Source organism: Mustelus asterias, chromosome 27 (assembly GCF_964213995.1).
Source record: "Mustelus asterias chromosome 27, sMusAst1.hap1.1, whole genome shotgun sequence".
Classification (NCBI taxonomy): Eukaryota; Metazoa; Chordata; class Chondrichthyes; order Carcharhiniformes; family Triakidae; genus Mustelus; species Mustelus asterias.
In genome coordinates, this window is record NC_135827.1 from 21,083,527 (window position 1) to 21,110,314 (window position 26,788).

At 43.9% G+C, this 26,788-nt stretch overlaps 1 protein-coding gene across 1 annotated transcript in view; it reads right to left on the reverse strand.

Annotated features, from left to right (window-relative positions):
- The window catches only part of LOC144480030 (sialic acid-binding Ig-like lectin 12), a 62,829-nt gene that overhangs the window by 29,009 nt on the left and 7,032 nt on the right, over nucleotides 1–26,788 (reverse strand). The window contains exon 5 of the mRNA XM_078199182.1: nucleotides 25,761–25,862. Within this exon, the coding sequence (XP_078055308.1) occupies nucleotides 25,761–25,862 (102 nt within the window). The remainder of the gene's footprint in view (nucleotides 1–25,760; nucleotides 25,863–26,788) is intronic.

The window sequence follows — 26,788 nt, forward strand, 5'->3', positions numbered from 1 at the left end:
CTGAGTAATTGACCCTTTGAAAAAGACTCTGACTATCCACTCTATCCAAGCCTGTCATAATCTTGTAAACCTCTATCAGGTCCCCCCTCATCCTCCGACGCTCCAATGAAAACAATCCAAGTTTGATCAGCCTTTCTTCATAGTCCATATCCTCCAAACCAGGCAACATTCTGGTAAAGCTCTTCTGCACTCTTTCCAATGCATCAACATTCTTCCGGTAGTGTGGCGACCAGAATTGTACTCAATACTCCAAATGCAGCCTAACCAAAGTTTTATACAGTTGCAACATGATTTTCTAATTCCTATACTCAACGCATCGACCGATAAAGGCCAGCATGCCATATGCCTTCTTGACCACCTTGTCCATCTGAGTTGCCATCTTCAGGGAACTGTGGATCTGCACACCTCGATCCCTCTGTATGCGAATATTTCTCAGGGCTCTGACATTTATTGTGTACTTTTCTTCTGCAGTAGACCTTCCAAATCGCATCACCTCACATTTGTCCAGGTTAAATTCCATCTGCCATCTTTTGGCCCAGGACTCCAGCTGTATCCTCTGACAATCCTCCTCACTATTCGCTACTCCCCCAATTTTTGTATCATCTGCAAACTTACTCATCAGACAACCTACATTTTCCACCAAATCATTTACATATATTACAAACAACAGAGGCCCCAGCACTGATCCTTGTGGAACACCGCTTGTTACAGACCTCCAGTTAGAAAAGTACCCTTCCACTTCTACTCTCTGCTTCCTATGCCCAAGCCAGTTTTGTATCCATCATACCAGCTCACCTCGGATACCTTATGACTTCACCTTTTGTATCAGCCTACCATGAAGAACCTTATCGAAGGCATTACTAAAATCCATGTATACATCGAAACATAGCAGATAGGAGAAGGAGGAGGCCATTTGGCCACTCATTATGATCGTGGCTGATCGTCCAACTCAATAACCTAATCCTGCTTTTTCTCCATAACCTTTGATCCCATTCGCCCCTATATTTAGCCGCCTCTTGAATGTTCAATGTTTTAGCACCAACTACTTCCTGTGGTAATGAATTCCACAGGCTCACCACCCTTTGGGTGAAGAAATGTCTCCTCACCTCCGTCGTACCCCGAATCCTCAGACTGTGACCCCTGGTTCTGGATTCTCCCACCATTGGGAACATCGTCCCTGCATTTACCCTGTCTAGTCCTGTTAGAATTTTATAAGTCTCTATGAGATCCCCCCTCATTCATCTGAACTCCAGTGAAAACAATCCTAACCTAGTCAATCTCTCCTCATACATCAGTCCCGCCATCCCCGGAATCAGCCTGGTAAACCTTCACTGCACTCCCTCGAGAGGAAGAATATTCTTCCTTAGAAAAGGAGACCAAAACTGCACACAATACTCTGGGTGTGGCCTCACCAAGGCCCTGTATAATTGCAACAACAATCCCTGCTCCTGTACGCAAAACCTCTCGCAATGAAGGCCAACATACCATTTGCCTTCTTTACCGCCTGCTGCACCTGCATACAATATCCACAGCCCTGCCTTGGTCATTTTTTTTTGTCACTCCTTCAAAGAACTCAATCAAGTTTGTGAGACACGACCTCCCCCTCACAAAACCATGCTGCCTATCACTAATAAGCCTATTCTTTTCCAGATGCGAGTACATGTCCCTAAGAATCTTCTCGAATAATTTCTCCACCTGAGATGTAAGGCTCACAGGCCTGTAATTTCCCGTATTCGTCTTCTGCCCTTCTTAAACAGAGGAACAATGTTAGCTACTCTCCAGTCCTCTGGTACCCTGCCCGTGACTAAAGAGTATACAAAGATTTTGGCCAAGGCCTCAGCAATTTCTTCCCTCGTCTCTCTGAGTATTCTGGGATAGACCCTATCTGGCCTTAGGGACTGGTCTACCTTAATATTTTTCAAAACCTCCAATACCCCCTGCCTTTTTATCTCAACAGGTCCTAAAAAGTCAACACCTTCCTTTCTACACTCACCATCCACCACATCCTTCTCCTTTGTGAATACTGATGCAAAGTACTCGTTAAGGACCTCACCCACTTCATCTGGCTTCAGATACCAAATGCCTCCACTGTCTTTTTGTGGACGTACCCTTTCTTTAACTACCCTCTTCCTCCTTATATACACATACAAAGCCTTGGGATTCTCCTTAATCCTGCGTGCCAAGGACATTTCATGACCCCTTTTTGCCCTCTTAAGTCCCTGTTTGAGTTCTTTCCTGTTACCTTTGTATTCCTCAAGAGCCTTATCTGTTTTCAATTTCCTGAAATTTATGTATGCCTCCTTCTTCTTTTTCACTAAGCTCACAATCTCTCTCGTCATCCAAGGTTCCCGAATCTTGCCATCTTTATCTTTCATTTTTACAGGGACATACTTGTCCTGAATTGTTAACAACTGACTTTTAAAAGACTCTGACATATCGGATGTGGATTTACCCTCAAACAGCCGCCCCAGTCTACGTTCCCTAGCTCCTGTCGTAGTTAGCCTTCCCCCAGTTTAGTACTTTCACGCTGGGACTACTTCTGTCCTTTTCTTGAAAAGTATAGAATTGTGATCACTGTTCCCAAAATGGTCCCCATTGAGACATTAATCACCTGTCCAGGCTCATTTCCCAGAACCAGGTCTAAGATAGCCCTTTCCCAAGTTGGACTATCTACATATTGCCTCAAGAAGCACTCTTGGACACACTGAATAAACTCTGCCCGGTCCAAGACCCTGGCACTAAAAGAATCCCAATCTATATTGGGGAAGTTAAAATCGCCCATCACAACCGCCCTGTTCTTTTTACATCTTCCCATAGTCCGCTGACATATTAGTTCCTCCACTTCATGTTAGATGTTAGGAGGTCTGTAGCACAACCCCAACAGTGTGATTGCACCACTAATGTTCCTGAGTTCTACCCATATAGCCTCACTGCATGATCCCACCAAGGTGTCCTCCCTCTGTATAGCTGTGACATTCTCCCCAATGAGGAAAACACCTCTTTTGTCACCCTTTCTATCTCACCTGAAGCATCTAACACCTGGAATGCTAAGATGCCAGTCCTGCCCTTCTTTCATCCAATCTCTGCAATTGCCACAACATCATAATTTTATGTAGCAATCCAAGCTTTAAGTTCATCTGCCTTACCTGTCATACTCCTTGTGTTAAAGCAAACACACCTCAGGCCATCTGTCCTGTCACGTTTTGTACACTCTCCCTGTGTTTTATTTCTCTCAGCCTTACTGGACCCATTCACTGAGTTCTCCACAATCTCTGTGCTCTCTGATCTACAATGTGGATCCCACCCTTACTAGCCTTATTAGTTTAAATCCACCCGAACTGCACAATCAAATCTCCCCTCTAGGATATTGGTGCCCTTCCAGTTAAAATGCAACCCGTCCTTTTTGTACAGGCCCTATCTGTCGTGGAAGAGATCCCAGTGGTCTAAAAATCTGAAGTCCTCCCTCCTGCACCAACTCTCAAGCCACTTATTAAGCTGCATTATCTTCCTATTTCTCGCCTCACTACCACATGGCACAGGGAGTATTCCTGAGCATACTAGTTGGAGCCTGCACTGCGCATTTCCACCCTAGATGCATTGGCACAGACCGTTCAATTGAATAATTGTTTCAAAGGTTTTATATTTATTCTCATCATCTACTTTAATCTTCACCTCATCTCATCTTTTGCATTCATTCAAAACCTCAGTCATGTGCTTTGCCTCCATAAGATTTCTTCCTCACCCTTAATTGGCCTCACCATTCCTTTAACTATCCTTTAAATTATGTATTCCATTTAAAGATTTTAGGGTTCCTTTTCATATACTATATTGATGCTTTTTAACACCCTTTTAGCCCTTCTTGTTTCAATTACCCCTGCACTCTGCCTGAATTTTAATTAGCTACCTAATTATTCTGTATCTGGTATTTGTTATAAACATCCTTGTATTCTAACCTCTATTTCCTGTATCCAGGGAGCTCAAGCTTTGCATGCCACGGCTTTCCTCCTGATGAGAACATGCCAGATTTGTACCTGAATTATCCTTGCCTTGAAGGCCAGCCTTGTTCATTTATTCTTACCCTGGTCTTTTTTTTAAAAATTCCAGTCTACCTGTGCTGGATCTCGACTCAGGTCACTGACAATTGGCCCTGTTCCACTTGCAAATTTTTTAATTTGATGTTTCTTCACTCCTTTCCATAACCTAATAATATTATGATCACTAATACCAAGACATTGGTAATAGTGATCACTAGCATGGTGGCATAGTGGTTAGCATTGCTGCCTCACAACATCGGGGACCCCGGTTCAATTCCAGCCTTGGGTCACTGTTTGTGTGGAGTTTGCACATTCTTCCCGTGTCTGCGTGGGTTTCCTTCAGGTACTCCAGTTTCTTCCCATGGTCCAAAGATTAGGTGGATTTACCATGCTAAATTGCCCCTTAGTGTCATGGGAATTAGCAGAGCAAATGTGTGGAGTTACAGATGGGATTCTTTTTGGTGCAGGCTCAATGGTTCAAATCCCACCACTGCTGGATTTTAAATTCAATAGATAAAATCTTGATTTGAGAGCTAGCATCAGTGGTGGTGGCCATGAAACTATCAATAATTTTTGTTAAAACTCATCTGGTTTACTCACGTCCTGTTCTGCCATTCCTACCTGGCCTAGGCTACACGTATCTCACAGATACACATCGGTGTGGTTGATTATTCCCTCTGAAGTGGCCGAACAAGTATGTCAATTTAAATGCAATTAGAGATGGGCAACCTTGTCAGCAACACCCTCATCCCATCAAAGAATGACAAAAAGCTGAAGATAACAACAGAAGCGGAAATATTGGTTCATGCTGCTGTTCAAACCAAAATAAAAGTCTTTGCAAGTGACGAGGTGACAAAGTAATAGATCCTTTCAGATTAATAATTTCCACCAGCCCGCTTTATCTTTGCAAATCTTAATGTTTTTTTAGTCGCATGATGAGTCAGGTCCTAATTGTGTCACTATCTGTTAAAAAAAGGTAAGATGTATTTTTATTTCCAAATTAAAGTGATGTAACTTAACTGTTCACAGGAAAGCAGGCACAGTGGTGATCTGAAATCATTCGAGTCAGCAACAGTGCAGGAAAGGCAAGGGAGGAGCCAACTGATGTGTTGTTCAAATTGAGGGAGATGCTGTCCTTGCAGTGTTAAATTGAATGGAAAAAAGGCATGTAGGTGAGTTTGAACGTGTCAACATTGTACTATCAGAACTCAGAATCTCACTCACATCTTAAACGGTGACAGTGAGTTATCATAGAATAGATCATAGAAACCCTACAGTACAGAAAGAGGCCATTTGGCCCATCGAGTCTGCACCGACCACAATCCCACCCAGGCCCTACCCCCATATCCCTACACATTTTACCCGCTAATCCCTCTAATCTACACATCCCAGGATACTAAGGGGCAATTTTAGCATGGCCAATCAACCTAACCCGCACATCTTTGGACTGTGGGAGGAAACCGGAGCACCCGGAGGAAACCCACGTAGACACGAGGAGAATGTGCAAACTCTACACAGTTAGCAGAAACAAAGTACGGTGTCTAAAAGTAAAAATTATATTTTATCTCTATTCAAAAATATTAAGAACTTGACTATTCTAAAAACATCTCGGTGCAGTCGAAAAGGTCAACAGAATAGATCAGAGTCCTGATTCTGACATTGGGCTCGATTTTACCATTGCAACGGGCGCAAAAACGTGGTAAAGTCGGGTGAGAAGCCATTATCACGATCCCCGTCCACGCAGATTGCCACTTTACCGAAACCCAGGAATGGCGGCGATCCGCTTCGCGCCCAAAACAGGCGCAACGGCGATTTAAATGCATTTGCATGCATTTCAATTGAATTAATGAACTGCCCGCCCAACTTTATCAGCATTTCCCCCTTTACCATCGCGTTTGCCAATCCGGAACCGCGCCGTAATGGACCTGCTAAATAAAAGTCTGAATCGGGTGCTCCAGGTTCCAACGGCTCCCTGACTCAGATCAGTGGTGGGGGACGGGGGGGGGGGGAGGGAGGCCAGTCACATCATTCTCTGGTTGGAGGGGGGAGGAGGGGGGTGAGGCCAGATCGTTGTCTGGTTTGGAGGGGGGGGGGGGGGAGGAGGAGGAGGCGTGTCAGATGTATCTCTGGTGGGGGCGGGGGGGAGGGCTGATCGTTGTCTGATGGGGAGGGGGAGGAGGCGGGTCAGATGTTCCTCTGGGGGGGACAGGGGGGAGGGCTGATCATTGTCTGGTCGGGAGGGAGGAGGAGGCGGATCAGATGTTCCTCTCGGGAGTGGGGGGTGAGTGAGGCCAGACCATTCTCTGGGGGGGGGGAATGAGTTAGGCCAGATCGTTGTCTGGCGGGGGGGGGGGGGGGGGGGGGGTGGGTGGAGGAAGGAGGCGGGCAAGATGTATGTCTGGTGGGGGGGGTGAGGGTGAGGCCCGATCGCTCACTGGTGGGGGGGAGGCAGATGGATCTCTGGTGGGGGCGTGGGCAGGTGGGTCCACTGCCACTCTGCAGGCAATTGGTGGCGGGGGGTGGGGGAGGGGGGCAGGGGTGGCGATTGGTCTGGGTAGCGGGGGGGGGTTGATAAGGGGGACACCAATGTCTGTGGGTAGTGGGGGGGTGGATAAGGGGGACAGTGATGTGTATGGGTAGTGGGGGGTGGATAAGGGGGACAGCGATGTGTGTGGGTCATGGGGGGTGGATAAGGGGAACAGCAATGTGTGTGGGTAGTGAGGGAGGTGGATAAGGGTGTCAGTGATGTTGTGGAAGCCATCGCTCCCGCTTTTCGCTCCCGAGCCGCTTTCCGTGGCCCGGGAGCAATCTGACACGGGCGCGCTTTTTCAAATTTATTTTCTAACTACACATGCGCAGTTCAGAGCTCCGAACGTTTCGGGCGTGCTAAGCCCCGCCCACTGCGCGAATCAGACCCGTGATTTTTTTTTCAGGCTGAGTGTGTATCGGGGCGCCTGAGAGCAGATTTCTAAGTCGGATCTGCATTACGCCCAGATTCAGCGCTTAGAATGAAAATGGTAAAATCGGGCCCATTGTCTCCCAGTTGGCACAGATAGCTCTTAGAAAACACAGAAATAAGACCTAAAAAAATTAAATTATCGACTTGTTAAATTCACCCACAAGAAAGAAGTCCAGAATTGCACAGAGAGCAATAGAAACAGAACTAGATTTAACCAGCTGAATGGGCTTGAGCAGACACAATTCTAATTATCACCACAGTCTTTCCCACAACCTGATCGTGAGAACATGATTTACCATTTTGTGTGAATGAATAAAAAGCCTTTCTCATTTAATCCGCAATACTTTCATTCACGTAAAAAACAATCTTGGCTGAAAATTTCCTGTCACGCCTGCTGCGGGAATTGTAGCGGGTGGTACAGAAAATTTGCAGACTATTTACAGGTCTGTTGAGCTCAGCAGGAATTTCGGGTCTTGGGGCGTGTGCAGCCGGAAAATCCCACCCCCTTGACTATCAATTTAACTATTGACCAGTCTCAACAATACATCCCACAAGTTGATCTGCAGAAATTTATTCATATGATTCGATAGTTCTAGTTTAACCCTCTAGTCTAACTCTCTGATTAGTTAGTGAAGATGGACTAAAATAAATATGCATCAAGACAGGAGCAGAAAATCTAATTCATGTATCAAATTTAGGAAGATAGAAATTAGGAGCAGAAGTAGACAAATTCAGCCCTTCGAGCCTGCTCCGCCATTCAATCAGATCATGGCTGATCTCTCCCTGGTCCCAAATCCACCTCTCCATCTGTTCCCCATATCTCTTTAACCTGTTTTTTAAAAAATCAGCAATGTGTCTATCTCCTTCTTGAAACCAATCGATGTTTCAGACTCCACCGCGCTATGGGGCATCGAGTTCCACAAATTCACCACCCTCTGCGAGAAGTAGTTCCACCTCATCTCAGTTTTAAATCTACTGCCTCTCAACCTGTACCTGTGACCTCATGTTCGAGATTGCCCCACAAGGCGAAACATTTGGACTACATTTACTTTATCAATCCCTTTTAGTATTTTATATACCCCGATCAGATCCCCTCTCATTCCTCTAGACTTCAGCGAGTATAAGCCCAAATTGTTTAATCTCTCCTCATACGTCAACCCTTTCATCACCGGAATCAATCTGGTGAACCTCATCTGAACTGTGTCCAATGCCACCACAGCCTTCCTCAAATAAGGAGACTAAAGCTGGACACAATACTCCAGAAGTGGTCTCACCAACACCCTATACAAATGCAACAACACTTCTCTACTTTTTAACTCCAGTCCTTTTGCAATGAATGCTAACATTCCATTTGCTTCACAAACTTTGCATCAATTGAACCTTTATAAGCATTTAGTTGCTTGACAAATGTGGAAATGATATTACAGATCTATTATATTCAGTCACTTCACTAATTTGTGAGCTAGTATTGTACAAAGTTCCCTATAAACAGTATAGTTGCGAGGAACTGATGAAAACAAGGCAGAGAAACAAACAGGGGTTTATTTTGAGATTTCACTCTATACAAGATAGAGATAAGAATGCTTCAGAACTCCATGACTCCCAGACTCCAACTGCCATAAAGCTCACATTTCCTCCCTCAATTCACACACCTTGCCATAATTGGCCCAATGGGTCATGTGTCCCCCAATAATACAGCCTTAATGGGGCACACGACCACATCCCTCCCCCTTTAAGTCCTTAATTAACTATTTTACAATAACAAAACTATTTATAATATTATACAACAAAAGGTGGAAACGTAATACAGTCTCATAAAGTAATTCCCTGGAGATTTTCTAATTCTTTGAAAGCACTGTAATTCTTTTGCTGGCACTTCATCAGTTGATGTAGTTCCATCTTGAATAAAAGCAGGAGGGCTTTCAATTTGTTAACATGCTGTAGTGCATATAACCTCTGGAATGTTACTTGATCCCTCCTTAGGGTTCTTGGATTCAGTTCCGCTCGCAATCGCTGGAGCCACACTAATAGGCGTAGCAGAAAGAGACTGCTTACGTCATTCTATGCTTGGTTCTCTTCTCCTCAGATGGTCCACATGCTTCTTCACTCTCTTCCTTTGTACATCAACAACGTATGACACTAGACCTGTCTTGACCATAACCATCCCAGGGACCCAATTCGGACCAACATTGAAATTTCTTACATAAACATTATTTACCTGAAAAGTACTCTGAACCTTGGTGGAGTCATGATATCTCTTATCTGCATTCTGTTTTGCTTCCACTCTCCCCACCAAATTTGGAAATATTAAATCAAGTCTTGTCCAAAGAAATCTTCCCATGAGCAATACAGCAGAGGTAGCTCCTGTAGTGGCATGGTTGTTCTGTACATTAGTAAAAAACGGGCCAATCGAATTTGTAAAAACACAAGTACAAACACAAAAACACAAGCAGCTTTAAACGTCAGGACAGCCTTTCCAGCTAACCCATTTGAGGCTGGATGGCTGTTCTAACATGCTGAATCCCATTGGTTCGCATGAAGTGTTGAAACTCCTCACTTGTGAATGCAGTCACATTGTCAGAACTCAAACAACCCATGTGTAGTGAATGTCTACTGTAATTTATCAACTATGGCTAAGGAAGTCATACTCTTCATCTCATGAATGTTCATCCATTTAAAATAAGCATCAATAATGAGGACAAACATGCTGCCCATGAAGGGCCCACAAAATCAACATAGAGTCACACACATGGCCGACCTGGCCATTTCCACAGGTGCAGAAAAGCCAAAAGTGGTAAACTTTGCTGTACTTGACACTGCTCACAGTGTTTTATGAGATCTTCAATATCTTTATCGATCCCAGGTGACCACACAGCTCCGGGCTAACATTTTAACTTTTGTCACATCGGGATGCTTTAAGCTGTCTTCCTTTGCCGCAAAGTATTCCACCGCCACCAGTGCCCCATGAAATTGGGCTCACTCTTAACTTTCTGGACATGTCATCGGTATCAGTAAGACAAGTCAAGTTGTGGAATCAAAGGGACCCCATCTTATCGAAAGTCAAACAGATGGTCCTTCACGGTTGGCAAGATGACAAGTCCAAACAATTTGACTTCTCCAAATCAGAAAGGATGAACTGAGTTGTGAGGATGGAGTACTGTTGTGGGGAGCCAGGGAGTTGTTCCTGCTTTTGCATGGACAATTCTTCTAAGAGCATTGCCCATAAGCACATGTAAGGGTGCCAACAATGTGGACAGGTTGGGGATAAATCGTCCACAATAATTCACCAACACCAAAAATGATTTTAGTTTTGATAAGTTTCCGGGGGTTGATGCTCCCTGGATCACATTAATCTTCTACTCCATAAGATGTAGCCCTTTAGCATCAACCTTGTGAAACCCAAATATGTTACATTTTCTTCAGAAGCTCCAGCAATTAATCCATCTTTGAATAGACAACTACCTTAGGCAGGTCCTGTAATACGACTTCCATGATACATTAGAATATGGCACAAGCCAAAGATACACCAAATGGCAGCTGGGTACATTGATACAAGCTGTTGTGGATGTTAATCATCATGAATTACCTAGATGCCTCATTCAATTTAATTGTCTGATAAGCGTGACTCACGCCATGTTTTGGTGAGTGAACGTTCCAGCTAATTTAGCATTTACGTCTTCGATTTTCAGTATAGGGCACTGATCCAGTTTTGCTGCTTGTTTGATGGCTATCTTATAATCTCCACATATCCTGTTTGGTTTAACAACAGCGATGAGGGGGGCAGCTCAGTCAGAAAACCGCACAGGCTTCATTATTCCTGAGCCCTTCAGCCACTTGAGCACAGCTTCTACGTTTTGGTATAAAGCATAAGGCACTGGACAAGCTCTGTACAACTTGAGTGTTGACTCAGAATAAATGTAGGTTTTTGCCTTGATACCCTGCATTTTACCCAGTTCATTCTGAAATACTTCTTGGTATTTCTTTAATTTTCATGAAAACTGCCTTCTTTAACGCTGAAGATCACTGTGCTACGCGGCACGGTAGCACAGTGGTTAGCACTGCTGCTTCACAGCTCCAGGGACCTGGGTTTGATTCCCAGCTTGGGTCACTGTCTGTGTGGAGTTTGCACATTCTCTTCGTGTCTGCGTGGGTTTCCTCCGGGTGCTCCGGTTTCCTCCCACAGTCCAAAGATGTGCGGGTTAGGTTGATTGGCCATACTAAATTGCCCCTTAGTGTCCTGGGATGCGTAGATTAGAGGGATTAGCAGATAAAATATGTAGGGATATGGGAGTGGGATTGTGGTCGGAGCAGACTCGATGGGCCGAATGGCCTCTTTCTGTACTGTAGGGTTTCTATGATCTATGATCTCTAACAAATTTAATCAGATTTGATGGAGCCAATCTCATCCTACGAGACTTAGCCCTTGACCATGATGACAGGTAACTGGTCTGACTGATGTTCATTTGATTTATTATGGTCACATGAATTAGTCTACAGTGAAAAGTATTGTTTCTCGCGTGCTATACAGACAGAGCATACCGTTCATAGAGAAGGAAAGGAGAAAGTGCAAAATGTAGTGTTACAGTCATAGCTAGGGTGTAGAGAAAGATCAACTTAATGCAAGGTAGGTCCATTCAAAAGTCTGATGGCAGTAGGGAAGAAGTTGTTCTTGAGTCGGTTGATACATGACCTCAGACTTTTGTATCTTTTTCCCGATGAAAGAAGGTGGAAGAGAGAATGTCCGGGGTGCGTGGAGTCCTTAATTATGCTGGCTGCTTTGCTGAGGCAGCGGGAAGTATAGACAGAGTCAATGGATGGGAGGCTGGATTGTGTGATGGATTGGGCTGTATTCATGACCTTTTGTAGTTTCTTGCGGTCCTGGGCAGAGCAGGAGCCATACCAAGCTGCGATTCAACCAAAAGAATGCTTTCTTTGGTGCATCTGTGAAAGGTGGAGAGAGTCGTAGCTGACATGCCAAATTTCCTTAGTCTTCTGAGAAAGTAGAGGGGTTGATGGGCTTTCTTGACTATAGTGTCGGCATGGAGGGACCAGGACAGGTTGTTAGTGATCTGGATACCTAAAACCTTGGAGCTCTCAACTTTCATCTCGACGGATGTTGGTAGGCTACTGGTGCTGCTGTGGTACTGAGTATCTTTAAGGCTTCACCAATGTATGTGGCCAGCTTGGTCATTGTGCTTTTCAATTCCAGAGGCTGGACCACACCCTGAAAATACCGATATGTCTTTTCTCCTATGTTGGTGACAGAGACTCTTGTATGCACTTTCATTCTTAGTGGCCGACGGTTCACCATTAACACAATTACAACTGGGGCTGACTTACTCACTTGAATATTGTTTAATCTGTAAACTTCAGGTTCTTCTTAAAAGTTATTTTCTAAACTATGCACCAAAGTCATAGCTTTTTTCTGTTGGCCTTTGGTAGACTTTGCATTTAATCCGAAAATGCCCCCTTCTGTTACAGGCAAAACATGTTACATCTTTAAATTTACATCTTTCCTGTAATGTTTTGCTATCTGACTGTTAAAGTCTATGAAAGCATTTATTTCACTGCAAAAGAACAGCATGCTTTATCATGCTGTTGTCGTAACATTTTGCAGCTATTTTGAGATCAAGAATTAATCAACTGTATTACAAGTGGTTCAAATGGAATTTAAAATATCATTAACTTTGGTTAACATGAACCCATTTTAACATTCCTTTTGTGGAATTTTACATCCCCGCGCACATCTTTTAATCTTTGCTAAAGGAAAGCTTAATTTCCTTAGATGTTCTTCCCTCACAGTGACAGCTGTATCTCAATTGGTGACACTCTCACCTCTGGGTCAGAAGGTCCATAGAATCACAGAATCCCTACAGCGCTGAAAGAGGCCATTCGGCCCATCGAGCCTGCACTGGCTGCACTGCTAGAGGTGCCATTTTTCAAATGAGCTGTTATGCTGAGGCTCCAGCTCTCAGGTGGATCTAGAAGATTCCATGCCAATTTCAAAGAAGAAATGGGAGTCATCCCAGCATCTGAGCCAATATTTATCCCTCAGCCAACATCACAAAAACAAATTTTCTGTCATTAAGAGGTGCCTGTTGGTGGGAGCTTGCTGTGGGCAAATTGCCTCCCAGTGACTGCACTTCAACATTTACTTCATTAGTGGTAACTTTGAGACATCCGGTGGCTTTGAAAAGCGCTATCTAAATGCAAATCTTGCTTTTCATTTTGCTCTCTTGTTGTGAGGTGTTCTTCAATGATCATTGGTTGGTTACTTGAAAACCAATTTTAATCATGGAGCATTCCAGCAAGTTGTTCTGACAATGGTCATGTAAAAATATTGACATACACAGGATTGGCTACTCTTAATCATTAGGCATGACGTTTGCCCATTTAATTTTCTTGCTGCACATATCAATTTACCTGATGCTGAAAAATAATCAGTACAGCCTATGTCAATGGATTTATAATCTGTCTGATCATAGTTTCCACTCCAATTATTTCCTTGATGTAAACATCTTCATGCACATTGAAGCATTTTAAAAAGAAAGATAGTTTAAAATATGAAGCTTGATAGATCACTGAGGGAGGTTTGCAGATTTCTACTGTGGTGAAGGTAAATCTAATTTTATAAGAGCGCACTGCTTCGCACTTACCAAGGCTGCAGTAAACCACCTTTCTGAAAATTATCGACTTGTTGCTCCAAGCATATCAAGTGCAAGAGCAAAACTACTGACCTTTCCAATCTTTGCAGAATTAATTTTCAGTGGTTTTATGCAACTGTTCATTGTGAGGAAGCACTAAAGTAACTAAATGTATGGTCTATTTTAGTGTGTGCTGTTTATTGTCGCTTTGTTTTGGAAGCCAGGGGCAATTCACAGTGTGCCATGCCACTAATACACCCAGTTTTACCTTAGAGAAAAAAGCTTTTGGATAGAAAAATCTAGTTTTCTGAAAAAAATATATAAATAGTTCCTGAAAAATTATAAATTGAGTTATGGTGCATTAATTGTTTATTATGGAATGGCTCTTCCAAATTCTAACAGATTCATATTAAATTATATGATTGCCTTCCTTTTTAAATATTATATAAATACATTAGATAGGAAATCTGGGACCTGAACACTGTGTATGATGTGGAGTTGCCAGCGTTGGACTGGGGTGGGCACAGTAAGTAGTCTCACAACACCAGGTTAAAGTCCAACAGGTTTATTTGGTAGCACGAGCTTTCGGAGCGCTGCTCCTTTATCAGGTGAGTGCCACTCGCCTGAGGAAGGAGTGGCGCTTCGAAAGCTCATGCTACCAAATAAACCTGTTGGACTTTAACCTGGTGTTGTGAGACTACTTACTGTACTGTGCATGATGTATGGAGTTTAATTCCCATTTACATTTTATAGCTTAATTTCCCTGAGTTGATGAGTCATTGTTGTTGGAATTCAGCGTGACCACTGGTTATTCCACCTGTCCGATATTCAGTACACGGGTGAGCAATGGACTAACTTTTGTTTGTCGCTCTTAATCACAGTTAATTCCTTTTCCAATTTGTTTCTTTAAAAATATATATTTAAAAGGTGTAATTAAGAAATGGGTCAAATGCCTTCCTACTTTTGTCGTCTACTGGAATTCACTAAATTAGAGATTTAAACACATGATACAGTAACCCAGAGGAGGGTAAAAGGAGGGAAAGTAAGGGCAGCCACAAACTCCTGAAGCGTAGCGGGAGTTTGGTAGGGTAGAGCATCTGATCAGAAAGGAATGACATCAGAGGAACGGTGGCACGGTAGCACAGTGGTTAGCACTGCTGCTTCACAGCTCCAGGGACCTGGGTTCGATTCCTGGCTTGGGTCACTGTCTGTGTGGAGTTTGCACATTCTCCTTGTGCCTGCATGGGTTTCCTCCGGGTGCTCTGGTTCCCTCCCACAGTCCAAAGATGTGCGGGTTAGGTTGATTGGCCATGCTAAAATTGCCCCGTAGTATCCTGGGATGTGTAGGTTATAGGGATTAGTGGGTAAAATATGTAGGGATATGGGAGTAGGGTCTGGGTGGGATTGTGGTCGGTGCAGACTCGATGGGCCGAATGGCCTCTTTCTGTACTGTAGGGATTCTATGGTGAAGAGAAAGAGGGATCAGAATCAGGAGGCTGGCAATTGATAAAATCTTTTGGGGAAGGACTGGGAGAGCCAAAGTTTTCACAAAATCCCAGAAAACACTTTCGAAGTTGAGACAATAGATCAGGAAGGAAACTGTCCACAAAATTGGAAAGTCCCTTTGAGATCCAGAACTAATACAATAATTCTTCAGACTTCTCTTGAAAGAAACAAAAGATTTTATGAAATAAGCTGCTATTTCCTTTTGTGGCAGGAGTGCAGTGAGCAAACAGTGAATGAAAGCAAAAAAAAAGCCATACTAACTGAATATGGTTTGCATTTCAGATTTGGAGCTTTTAAACATAAATATTCCTCAAGTGATATTCCAAACAAGCTCTCATGTGCTACACATGAAAGCCCGTGACAGATTAGCATGAATACAGCTTCCCCCCCACATCCATATATGGTTAGGCAATGGAACTCAGCACATTTCCCCCCCGACCTTTGCCTTGTTTTGTACAAGGAAAGTTGGAGGACTCTCAGAAATTAAACTACTTCCTCCGGCTTTAAATGTCTACAGTGCAAAATTAATAATTTTACTTAAATACCACCTCTCACTTTGAGTCAAGCTATGATAAATAATTACCGATAGCTGTTCGGGAACTACTGCAAAACAACCATCAGTATAACTATGTCACTCACCCCTAAAACCTCACTAATTAAACCCACTTTACTGAAAGTTTCCCTGTTCTTTGAATTTTTTGTTCTGAGTGCATTGCAAAGGGAAACAAATCACCATTTGAAATTAATTCATGTTAAGAATATCCCAATGTTTCTTCTTTACATTAATTGCTCAAGTTAAAATTAATTAATGTCAATGAATAACAATTAGTTATAACTTTTACCCTAATTGATTAGCATTACTGAGGAATCACTAAATGTGATATTGCTGAATGAGTAAAGGCATTGTAGTCTCTGGAGTCGATGTTTCCCCTTGTGGGGCAATCTAGAATGAGAGGTCATAGTTTTAGGATAACGGGTCGCACGTTTAAAACAGAGATGAGGAGAAACTTCTCTCAAAGGGTCATGAATCTGTGGAATTCACTACCCCAGAGTGCACTGGACGCCGGGACATTGAGTAAATTTGAGGAAATTGTGAGATTTTAAATGTGTAATGGGTTAACGGGTTATGGAGAACAGGCAGGAAAGTGAAGTTAAGGCCACTTGAGACAAGGTCAGCCATGATCGTTTTGAATGGTGGAGCAGGCCCAGGGGGCTGAATTGCCGACTCCTGCTCCTAGTTCTTATGTTTTCACAAAGTTACTGGTGTGGAAAGTTTTGAGAGTTGTTGTTGCACGTTCTTTAACTGGTGAACTCTGCAACCACTATATGTCAATGGTGGATGGTGCTGCCAATCAAGCAGGCCTCCTTCCTTGGGTCACGAGGTGCAGATACCCAGCCCTGATCTGTTCCAGAAGCTATGGCATTTACTTGGTCTAGTTGTGTTCCTGGTCAGCATGATGACCTACCAGGATATTGATGGTGGGGGAGTTGATGAAGGCAAAGGCTTTGATTGTCATGGGAAGGTTGTTAGAGGCACTCTTTTTGAAGACGGCCATTTCCTGGTACTTCTGTGGCCTGAATGTTATGCAGCACAAGTCTTCGCTGGGCAAGTCTAAATGTTGTCCAGGTCTTGATATGCACAGATATGGACTGCATCAGTATCTGACTAATTCCAAACAGAAACTGCCTGATCATCAACAAACCAATCCACTCCTGACTTTGTGAAGGATGGAGGTCGCATATGAAACATCTGCAGATTGTTGGGCCTAGGATTCTGACCTGAGTACCTCCAGCAGTGATGTCCTGGGACTGAGATGCTGAACCTACAACAATCGCAATCTTCATCCTTTGTGACAGATAGGATTCAGATCACCTGAGAGATTTCCCCCGCCCGCCGATTCCGATCAACTTCATTTTTACTCGAGCTCCTCTCCTTCATGCCACAGTCGGGCAAATATCTTGATTTCAAGGGCAGTCACTCACACCCAAACCTTGGAATTTAGTTCTCGTGCCCATGTTTGGACCCAGGCTGTGATGGGATATGGAGCCAAATGGCTCTGATGGAACTCAATGGTCATCAATAATGCAGTCTTGAGGGCGGATATGGTTAAGCTGTGCTATACAAACACCATTACAAAATGGCAAATGCAAATCATAGAATCACAGAAACCCTACACTGCCGAAGGAGGTCATTCTGCCCATCGAGTCTCATAGAAACATAGAATCCCTACAATGCAGAAGGAAGCCATTTGGCCCATCGAGCCTGCACTGACAACAATCCCACCCAGATCCCATTTGGGGCGACACACTGGCACAGTGGTTAGCACTGCTGCCTCACAGTGCCGGGGACCCAGGTTCAATTCCAGCCTCAGGTCACTGTGTGGAGTTTGCACATTCTCCCCGTGTCTGCATGGGGTTCCTCCGGGTGCTCCGGTTTCCTCCCATAGTCCAAAGATGTGCAGATTAAGTTGACTGGCCATGCTAAATTGACCCTAGTGTCAGGGGATTAGCAGGGTAAATATGTGGGGTTACAGGAATAGGGCCTGGGTAGGATTGTGGTCGGTGCAGACTCGATGGGCCGAATGGCCTCCTTCTGCACTGCAGGGATTCTATGAGTCTGCACCGACCACAATCCCACCCAGGCTCTTCCCAGTAGCCCCATTTAATTACCCTGCTAGAGCCCATGACACAAAGGGTCAAGTTAGCATGGCCAATCAACCTAACCCGCATAGCTTTGGACTGTGGGAGGAAACCAGAGCACCCGGAGGAAACCCACGCAGACACGAGGAAAATGTGCAAAGTCCACACAAACAGCGACCCAAGCCGGGAATTGAACCCAGGTCTCTGGCACTGTGAGACAGCAGTGCTAACCACTGTGCCACCGTGCCGCCCTTATACGATGGAATCTAATTTCAGATGCTGTATTATTCCCTTGTTTGTGCCATCAGACACTGAACTCTTGTTGTCGGATACTCCCAGCTCTGTGACATCCACAACAGCTCACTGATCTGTACCATCGATGCTGTGCCATCACACATTCCATGCTCTCTAATGCCCAAATCTGTGCTATCAGACATTTTCAGCTCTGTGACATCTACAACCACTCATTGCACTTGTCATCAAATATTCCCAGTGTTATGTCCTCAAATATTCATGGCCTTTCCACCACATTTTTTCCTATAATACTTCATATCTCACAACAGCAGATCCAAAACTCAGTGGAAATATGAAAACCATTGAAGTTAATTTATTAGTGTCACAAGTCGGCTTACATTAACACTGCAATGAAGTTACTGTGAAAATCCCCTAGTCGCGACATGCCGGCGCCTGTTTGGGTACACTGAGGGAGAATTTAGCATGGCCAATGCACCTAACCGGCATGTCTTTCGGAGTGTGGGAGGAAACCAGAGCACCCAGAGGAAATCCACGCAGACATGGGGAGAACGTGTGAGACTCCACACAGTCACCCGAGGCCGGAATTGAACCTGGCTCCCTGGCGCTGTGAAGTAGCAGTGATAACCACTGTGCCACCATGCCACCAAAACAATGGCAGCCAACATGGGGCGCAAACCCACGACCCTGAGATTAAGAGTCTTATGCTCTACCGACTGAGCTAGCCGGGCATACGTAATCAACCAGTGAACAGTGCATACCACACGATTTCCATTCCTGTTTCACTTGGAGCTGATGACTCAATATTGCATCGGTATTAAATGCAATAACATTTTCTATTCACCCTTACCAACACCCAACTAAATTTCAGCAAATGAGTCACAAATCCTTTAATATTTTTCATCGTTAACAATATTTTTAAATAATCTGTTGACTACACATTATACTGAGAGTATGTTACATAACAAGCTGAAACCAGCAGAAATGAATGCAAGAGCTTTTGTCAAGTTGAGATATTTATTCTCACGAATGCAATCTCCAGTTAGTCTCGGTGTTCTCCATCATTTACCATAGAATCCCTACACTTTTTTTTAGTGTGGCACAGTGGTTAGCACAGCTGCCTCACAGCGCCAGGGACCCAGGTTCAATTCCCAGCTTGGGTCACTGTCTGTGTGGAGTTTGCATGTTCTCCCTTGTCTGCGTGGGTTTCCTCCGGGTGCTCTGGTTTCCTCCCACAGTAAGAAGTTTAACAACACCAGGTTAAAGTCCAACAGGTTTATTTGGTAGCAAAAGCCACACAAGCTTTCGGAGCTCCAAGTCCCTTCTTCAGGTGAGAGCTCCGAAAGCTTGTGTGGCTTTTGCTACCAAATAAACCTGTTGGACTTTAACCTAGTGTTGTTAAACTTCTTACTGTGTTTACCCCAGTCCAACGCCGACATCTCCACATCATTCCTCCCACAGTCCAAACATGTGCAGGTTAGGTGGATTAGCCTTGCTAAATTGCCCCTTAGCGTCAGGGGGGTTAGAAGGGTAAATACGTGGGGTTGCGGGGATAGGGCCCAGGTGGGATTGTTGTCGGTGCAGGCTCGATGGGCCGAATGGCCTCCTGCACTCGTGATTCTATGGAAAGGAGACCATTCAGCCCATCTAGTCTGCAGTGACTCCCGAAAGAGTATTTTACCCACGCCCACCGCCCTGCCCTATGCCTGTAATCTGCGCATTTCCCATGGCCAATTCACCTAACCCACATATCATTGGACAGTGGGAGGAATCCGGAGCACCCGTAGGAAACCGGAGCAGACATGGGGAGAATGTGCAGCCTCCACACAGACAGTCACTCAAGGTCGGAATTGAACCCAGGGACCCTGTGGTCCCTGTGCTAACCACTGTGCTACCGTGCCGCCCTGACAGAGATAAACCAAGACGTGGAGATGCCGGCGTTGGACTGGGGTGAACACGGTAAGAAGTCTCACAACACCAGGTTAAAGTCCAACAGGTTTATTTGGTAGCAAATACCATAAGCTTTCGGAGCACTGCTCCTTCGTCAGATGGAGTGGAAATGTGCTCACAAACAGTGCAAACAGACAAAATCAAGTTGCAGAATACTGATTAGAATGCGAATCCTACAGCCAGCCAGGTCTTAAAGGTACAGACAATGTTGGTGGAGGGAACATTAAACACAGGTTAAAGAAATGTGTATTGTCTCCAGACAGAACAGCTAGTGAGATTCTACAAGCCCAGGAGGTAAGCTGTGGGGGTTACTGATAATGTGACATAAATCCAACATCCCGGTTTAGGCCGTCCTCATGTGTGCGGAACTTGGCTATCAGTTTCTGCTCAGCGACTCTGCGCTGTCGTGTGTTGTGAAGGCCGCCTTGGAGAACGCTTACCTGAAGATCCAAGGCTGAACGCAGTCACGGGCATTCAGCCTTGGATCTTCAGGTAAGCGTTCTCCAAGGCGGCCTTCACGACACACGACAGCGCAGAGTCGCTGAGCAGAAACTGATAGCCAAGTTCTGCACACATGAAGACGGCCTAATCCGGGATGTTGGATTTATGTCACATTATCAGTAACCCCCACAGCTTGCCTCCTGGGCTTGTAGAATCTCACTAGCTGTTCTGTCTGGAAACAATACACATTTCTTTAACCTGTGTTTAATGTTCCCTCCACCCACATTGTCTGTACCTTTAAGACCTGGCTGGCTGTAGGATTCGCATTCTAATCAGTATTCTGCAACTTGATTTTGTCTGTTTGCACTGTTTGTGAGCACATTTCCACTCCATCTGACGAAGGAGCAGTGCTCCGAAAGCTTATGGTATTTGCTACCAAATAAACCTGTTGGACTTTAACCTGGTGTTGTGAGACTTCTTACAGAGATAAACCAAGACATTGATATTTGTGGATCAATGCTTCTCACACCTGTGTGACATTTCTTTTGCCTACTGTATTCACTGACATTATACCACTTAAAGCACAATGGTTAATACTTTTGTTAAAGCAGGTGACAAAGGAATGCCATACAAATGTTTTAAGTGCTTAACTACTAATTGTCAATAGACTTTGTGTTGAGATTGTGCTTTGGTGTCAATTTGGGCAGCTATGCCTTTCTGAGAAAGTCATGGTATTAATATAGAAAAGGCCTGAAGAAAAGGATGAGAAATTGCAAGAATTAGTGGTCAGGTGACATCACACTTTGGTTACAAAAGTCTGTAAACTGCAGGAGAAACGCATCACGGAGGGAAGTAAGGCATTCCACATTTCTGAGGTTTTGAGGTGCTAAGTTTGGTTTCGATATGCCGACAATGCTGAGAACAGGAAGTGTGGGTGGGAGGGACAGTGTATTTGGATCGCAAGAGGATCAGGAAAGTTGAGCTTGGCACCAGTAACAAAATCATGAACAATCACAACACAAGGGAAAATTAAATGGTTTCTGAAGCAGTGCAAAAAATGTTCCAGCAGCATCGCTGCAGTAAAGAGTGGTATTTTCCAGCTCTTTCCCGCTGGCGGGATCATCTGGTGTTGCCAAAGGCATCCTGACCCACGGCTGATTCCCCAGCAGCAGGACTGGCGAGCTGCACAAAGGGCTGTGGACATCGGTGGGACTGAAATATCCCGCCAGCAACCAATGGCGAGCTACCTCCGTCGTCAGAAAAATGTTCCATTCTGCAGGGTTGGGATGCGGGGGGTGAAAGTCCTACCCTAAAGCTACGACTCTCACCAACTTTTACAGGTGCACCATAGAAAGCATTCTTTCTGGTGGTATCATAGCTTGGTATGGCTCCTGTTCTGCCCAAGACCGCAAGAAACTACAAAAGTTTGTGAATGTAGCCCAGTCCATCATGCAGACCAGCCTCCCACCCATTGACTCTGTCCACACTTTCCGCTGCCTCAGAAAAGTAGCCAGCATAATTAAAGACCCCGTGAACCCCGGACATTCTCTTTTCCACCTTCTTCTGGCGGGAAAAAGATAGTGAAGCCTGAGGTCACGAACCAACTGATTCAAGAACAACTTCTTCCCTGCTGCTGTAAGACTTTTGAATGGACCTACCTTATATTAAGTTGACCAACTAACCACCCCTCCTTACTCCCACCCTCCTGCATTTTGATGTTTGGCCTTGGAATTGTACGAATTTCACCTGGCTCGAGTCCAAAGGTCAAGTGAGAGAAGATCTAAAGAATAATCTTTTGAGTAATTGGGTACGGAGTGGCAATCTGATGCTGATTACCACTCCAAGGAAATGTGGCCCAATCTCTCATTAATAACCTTGTCATAATCTTCTTTCAGAATGACTTCAATCACCTTAGCTTTAGTCAAAAAGCCCCATCTTCTGAAATGTCCTCATAACTCCTCATTCCTATAATAAGTTGACCTTTCTCTACACCCTGGCCATGACTACATTCGGCACTCTTTCCTTTCCTTCTCTATGAATGGTATGCTTTGTCTGAATAGCGTGCAAGAAACAATACTTTTCACTGTACACTGACCAAAAATGCAATTTAAATTGCAAACTATGGATGATTTTGACAAGGCTATACCAATAGTTCCTCTGAAAAAGTTAGAAGAGTTAAAACTTCTCCTAAGTTCTGAGTAATCATTGCAAACGCCCAGACTGGCCGCATCAAGGGGGCCCCCCAACACCTCTCGGGGACTCCCCCCACACCCCTGATCTCAAAGGGAGCAGCCCCCATCCCCAACTAACCACCCCTCCTTACTCCCACCCTCCTGCATTTTGATGTTTGGCCTTGGAATTGTACGAATTTCACTTGGCTCGAGTCCAAAGGTCAGGTGGGAGAAGATCTAAAGAATAATTTTTTGAGTAATTGGGTACGGAGTGGCAATCTGATGCTGATTACCACTCCAAGGAAATGTGGCCCAATCTCTCATTAATAACCTTATCATAATCTTCTTTCAGAATGACTTCAATCACCTTAGCTTTAGTCAAAAAGCCCCATCTTCTGAAATGTCCTCATAACTCCTCATTCCTATAATACTCCAGTGAATCCAGGCTGCACCTTTTCCAACCTTTATTTTTCCTCTTCCTCTAACGGCAGTTCAAGTCTACAAACAACATTCTAACCTCAGCAAATCAAACAAGTTCAGCACAATTTTATTTGTATTCTATGGGCTGAATTTTCTGGCCTTTCCTGCCGGTGGGATCTTCCAGTCTTGCTGATGGCAATTGCCGTCGTGGGTTCCCCGGTGGCGGAGGGTAAGAGTCATGCAAAATGCTGTTGACATTGGCAGGACTGGAAGATCCCACCGGCAGCAAATGGTGAGCTATCTCCATGGCCAAAAAACCCGCTGCAGGAGCGCTGGAAAATTCCACCCCAGGAATCCAGATGCTAAAGTAAGGAGTCTGTTTACAGTTCTTTGGCCTTCCCCGTTTACTTGTCTATCTGCACACCTAGTTTGCTTCAAAAATCAAATTCACATAAATCATCTTTTCTTTCATTTAAAAGTGTATTAACTCAATTTATTTCCATGTTGAATTGCATCTGCTACCCATATTCTAATTTTATTAAGTCTATCTTTGTCATTCTGATCACAAGTTTCTACGTCTTTCAATTTCACATGACCAAAGTTGACATTTTTGCCTCAACTCCCGGAAACAGATCATTTAAGTATTATTAGTGGTGAACATACAGATCACTGTGGAATACCAGTCAAACTGTCCATACGACATAGGAGCAGAATTAGGCCACTCGGCCCATCGAGTCTGCTCCACCATTCAATCATGGCTGATATTTTTCTCATTCCCATTCTCCTGCCTTTTCCCCATAACCCCTGATCCCCTTATTAATCAAGAACCTATCTATCTCTGTCTTAAAGACACTCAATGACCTGGCCTCCACAGCCTTCTGCGGCAAAAAGTTCCATAGGTTCACCACTCTCTGGCTGAAGAAATTCCTCCTCATCTCTGTTTTAAAGGATCGTCCCTTTAGCCTGAGATTGTGCCCTCTGGTTCTAGTTTTTCCTATTAGTGGAAACATCCTGTCCACGTCCACTCTTTCCAGGCCTCGCAGTATACTGTAAGTTTCAATAAGATCCCCCCCTCATCCTTCTAAACTCCAACGAGTACAGACCCAGCGTCCTCAACCATACCTCATACGACAAACTCTTCATTCCAGGGATTATTCTTGTGAACTTCCTCTGGACCCTTTCCAAGACCAGCACATCCTTCCTTAGATATGGGGCCCAAAACTGCTCACAGTACTCCAAATGGGGTCTGACCAAGAAACTTCCTTTATCTTGACTCTTTGCTTTGTGCTCTTCAATAATTTCTGGGGCTAAGCACACAAGTCACTACTTTTATTGTGAAGCTGTATAACTTAGCAAATATTTTTTGAAAACTCACATAACCTGCATCCGCTGCAATTTCTCTCTGTTTTTAAAGGACTCTATGAGTTGGTTCAAACATAACCTGCCCTTTACAGCTATGTGCCAACTGGTCCTGTCCCTCCTCTCAGTAATTTTGTCCTACATTATAGAGTCCAGTAGTTTACCAATATGTTGTGATAACCCCCATGACTTGCATGGGGAAATCACTAATTGACTTCCCAGCAGGATTTGTTGAATACAAGCTCCCTGGAGATTGGTAATTAACCAACCAGGTGGAGCTCATATACCGAGGCGGTGGCACAGTGGTGAGCACTGCTGCCTCACAGTGCCAGGGACTTGGGTTTAATTCCCAACTTGGGTCGCTGTCCATGTGAAGATTGCATCTTTTCCCTGCGTGGGTTTGCTCCAGGTGCTCCGGTTTCCTCCTACAGTCTGAAAGACGTGCTGGTTAGGTGCATTGGCCATGCTAAATTCTACCTCAGTGTACCCGAACAGGCACTGGAGTGTGGCGACTAAGGGATTTTCACAATAACCTCATGGCAGTGTTAATGAAAGCCTACTTGTGACACTAACAAATTATTATTTTTAAAAAACCTTGTATAAAGCAAGACCATGAGTGGGTTCATTAGCCTTTAGTCCCCAGTGGAACGTGTGTTCACCACAGGCTTGTGGTTTTTGTTTATGTTATTTTGTGCAATAAAAGCACTGTTCTTTGGCAGCTGACTCCTGGAGTTATTATACATGTGTAACATTAAAATCCAGCTTTATCTACCTTTTGAATATCTTGTCATCTCACAAGGCACTCCCTGGCATAATTTTCTTGACCAAGGAGTTTAGAAAATTTTCAAAGCCTTTAATACAACTTTTTAAGAATCCTTCAATATCCTGATATGTGAACTTTATTTCAGTACAGTACAATTTATCATTGAAACCTGGAGAATTTTACTGAGATAGAAATTTTAACTTCCTACATCGTAGTCCAACCATGACTGCTAAATATTTCCCATACCGGATTAATAGAAAATGTTGGTTTCAAAAGTATTGCAAGATAATATAATAGTTTTGTCTTTATCCACAATCCAATTTATCTCCTAACTTTCTGGTATCGCAAACCATCATATAACATCCAGAACACAAGTGGCGAAATTCTGAATGTTTAAAAAGATACTCTAGAAAGCCCTGGCTTGATGTGAACAACCTATTTAGTCCCAGTGAGAGACTGGGACATGAAAAAATAACCTGACAAGCAAGAACATTCACAAACACGTTATTGCAAAGGGCTAGAGTCACACCAGCTAGTGGAAAACCACATCATTTTACAGCTCGCTATTGATGTCAATGGTAAGGTTAACACCTATGCCCAAAGCCTTATTTTAAGTTTTACCTTTCAATTGTCTCTTGCAGATCAGACATAAACATATTGTTACCACAGCGATGAATCCAATAACAGTAATGACTGGAACTAGAATGTGAAGCAATGAAGCAACTGTGAAAGAGAAAATAAATCATGATGAAATCACAATTAATGACAAGAATCATAACATTTAAACAACGTATTTGAAGTGCTAGAGGATGTCACTGAGAGGCATGAATAAATGTCATATGAATGCAATTCTTTAAATGTTTATTTGACAACAGTGTAGCCATTTTCTTCAATTTTGTACCCATCACATTGCAATTAATCGATAACATCGCCTAGGTTCATCTTCTAATTGCTGTGCCAAACACTAAAAAGTGCTGTGGAAAAGCAAATTGCTGATGTTAAGGCTATATATCTGGGGCTGTACTCGATGGAGTTCAGAAGGATGAGGGGGGGATCTTATTGAAACTTATAGAATACTGAAAGGCCTCAATAGAGTGGACGTGGGGAAGATGTTTCCATCAGTAAGAGAGATTAGGATCCGAGGGCATAGCCTCAGAGTAAAGGGACGACACTTTAGAATGGAGAATTTCTTCAGCCAGAGGGTGGTGAATCTGTGGAATTCACTGCCACAAAAGGCTGTGGAGGACAGGTCATTCATGTATTTAAGGCAGAGATATATAGGTTCTTGATTGGTAAAGTGGTCAAAGGGTACGGGGAAAAGGCGGGCGAATGGGGTTGAGAAACTAATCAGCCATGATTGAATGGCGGCGGAACAGACTCGATGGGCTAAATGGCCTATTTCTGTTCCTATATCTTATGGTCTTATAAAAAATAATGTCAATCGTGGACAAATGTGTGTTAACCCATAAGTGGTTAAACATGACCATGTCTTGGGGATGGGATGTATTATTTTCTATACAAGTCCATTTTAAAGTAGAATAAATATTACAAGCCTACACATTCTGAGCCCAAGAAAGAAGATACTTGACAGTTCATCTGTGCTCCCAATTTTCTGAAAGTATTATTCCCTGTAACAAACACTGCAATCT